Source organism: Octopus bimaculoides, chromosome 10 (assembly GCF_001194135.2).
Source record: "Octopus bimaculoides isolate UCB-OBI-ISO-001 chromosome 10, ASM119413v2, whole genome shotgun sequence".
In the NCBI taxonomy this organism is placed as follows: Eukaryota; Metazoa; Mollusca; class Cephalopoda; order Octopoda; family Octopodidae; genus Octopus; species Octopus bimaculoides.
In genome coordinates, this window is record NC_068990.1 from 83,955,410 (window position 1) to 83,956,773 (window position 1,364).

General features: G+C 33.1%; 1 protein-coding gene across 1 annotated transcript in view; it reads left to right on the forward strand.

Annotated features, from left to right (window-relative positions):
* The window catches only part of LOC106871330 (adhesion G protein-coupled receptor A3), a 54,573-nt gene that overhangs the window by 41,816 nt on the left and 11,393 nt on the right, over positions 1-1,364 (forward strand). Inside the window, exon 25 of the mRNA XM_014917725.2 lies at positions 411-551. Coding sequence (XP_014773211.1) covers positions 411-551 — 141 coding nt within the window. The remainder of the gene's footprint in view (positions 1-410; positions 552-1,364) is intronic.

Sequence of the window (1,364 nt, forward strand, 5' to 3'; positions counted from 1 at the left end):
ATATATATATATATATATACACAGCGCAAAACATGGTAGATAGCAATAAAAAGGCAAAATTGCAACAAACTGTGACCGTTACATACAGAAAATTAATGCCGCTATTTTTCTAATCATGATTTTCATCAGGGTAACTATAGCAACAAATTGATGAATGTTTTTAAAATTGATTGTCATGTTTCTAAAGGCAAATAGCTCACTCAGAAAACCAGAGAACTAACAGCAGGAAACAAGAAACATCAATAATTACTAGAGCAACGTAGAAATTCCTGCGCATGCTTTGGTACGGAGAATATCAGTTATTGTAGTGGGGATGACTTTAATCTCTGTAGTAGTAGAAGTAGTAGTTGTTGATGTTGTGTATGTTTTTTAGTCAACAGTTTCAAATTTCCGTTCTTTTCCTCCGCCAGATAAGCGACTCTCCATACCCAAATGATAAAAAAAGCCGAAATATGATGGACTACATTTCAATACCGAAGACTTTATCAAAACACTTGAAAAACAGCAATCGGATTTCGTTTTATTCCATGCCTAACGATAAGCTATTTAGGGTACGTTACGTAACTAATAATTTTCTTATTCCAATTCACTGGTTAAAATTTATTTGATTTCATCAATCGTTTTCTGATAACCGCAGAAACAATACTCAAAGAAACGCGATACTCACTGTTTATGCATTCACATATATATATGCATATGTGGATGTATAAAGCATAAATTCAGGTGCGAAAGGTGAATATAGATTTATTTTTTTCATTTGACTTCCGTATGGTTACAGCTGTTTCGTAAACTTCATCTGATACAAGGCCGGCAATTTTAGGGGAAGAGATGAGTCAATTACATTGACCCCAGTGTTCAACTTGTCCTTATTTTATCGACCCCCGAAAGGATGAAAGGCGAAGTCAACCTCGGCGGAATTTGAACTCAGGATGTGGAGTAACGAAATATCGCTAACCGCTTTACCTGACATGCTAACGATTCAACCAACTTGCCGCCTTAATCATGTAGTCTTATTAATTTTGGTATGTTAGGCAGAATCGTTAATATGCGTTCTCTACGTTCTAAGTTCAGATGTCAATATTATATTTTCCATATTCTATAACCCACATTAATTTTATAAGAATATAAATAAAACATAAAAAACAGAGTTGGAACTCTTTTAAATAATATATTCTTCTATACACGATCATACAAAATCCTTTTTTTTATATTTTTTTATTTTTATCTTTATTCACACACACACACACACACATACACACACACACATATATATATATATATATATGATTGACCGTTGACTGAACACTATTCAATTTTTTTTCTCCGTGTTTTTTCTCCTTGTCTCCGTATTCTTTCTGTTGAAG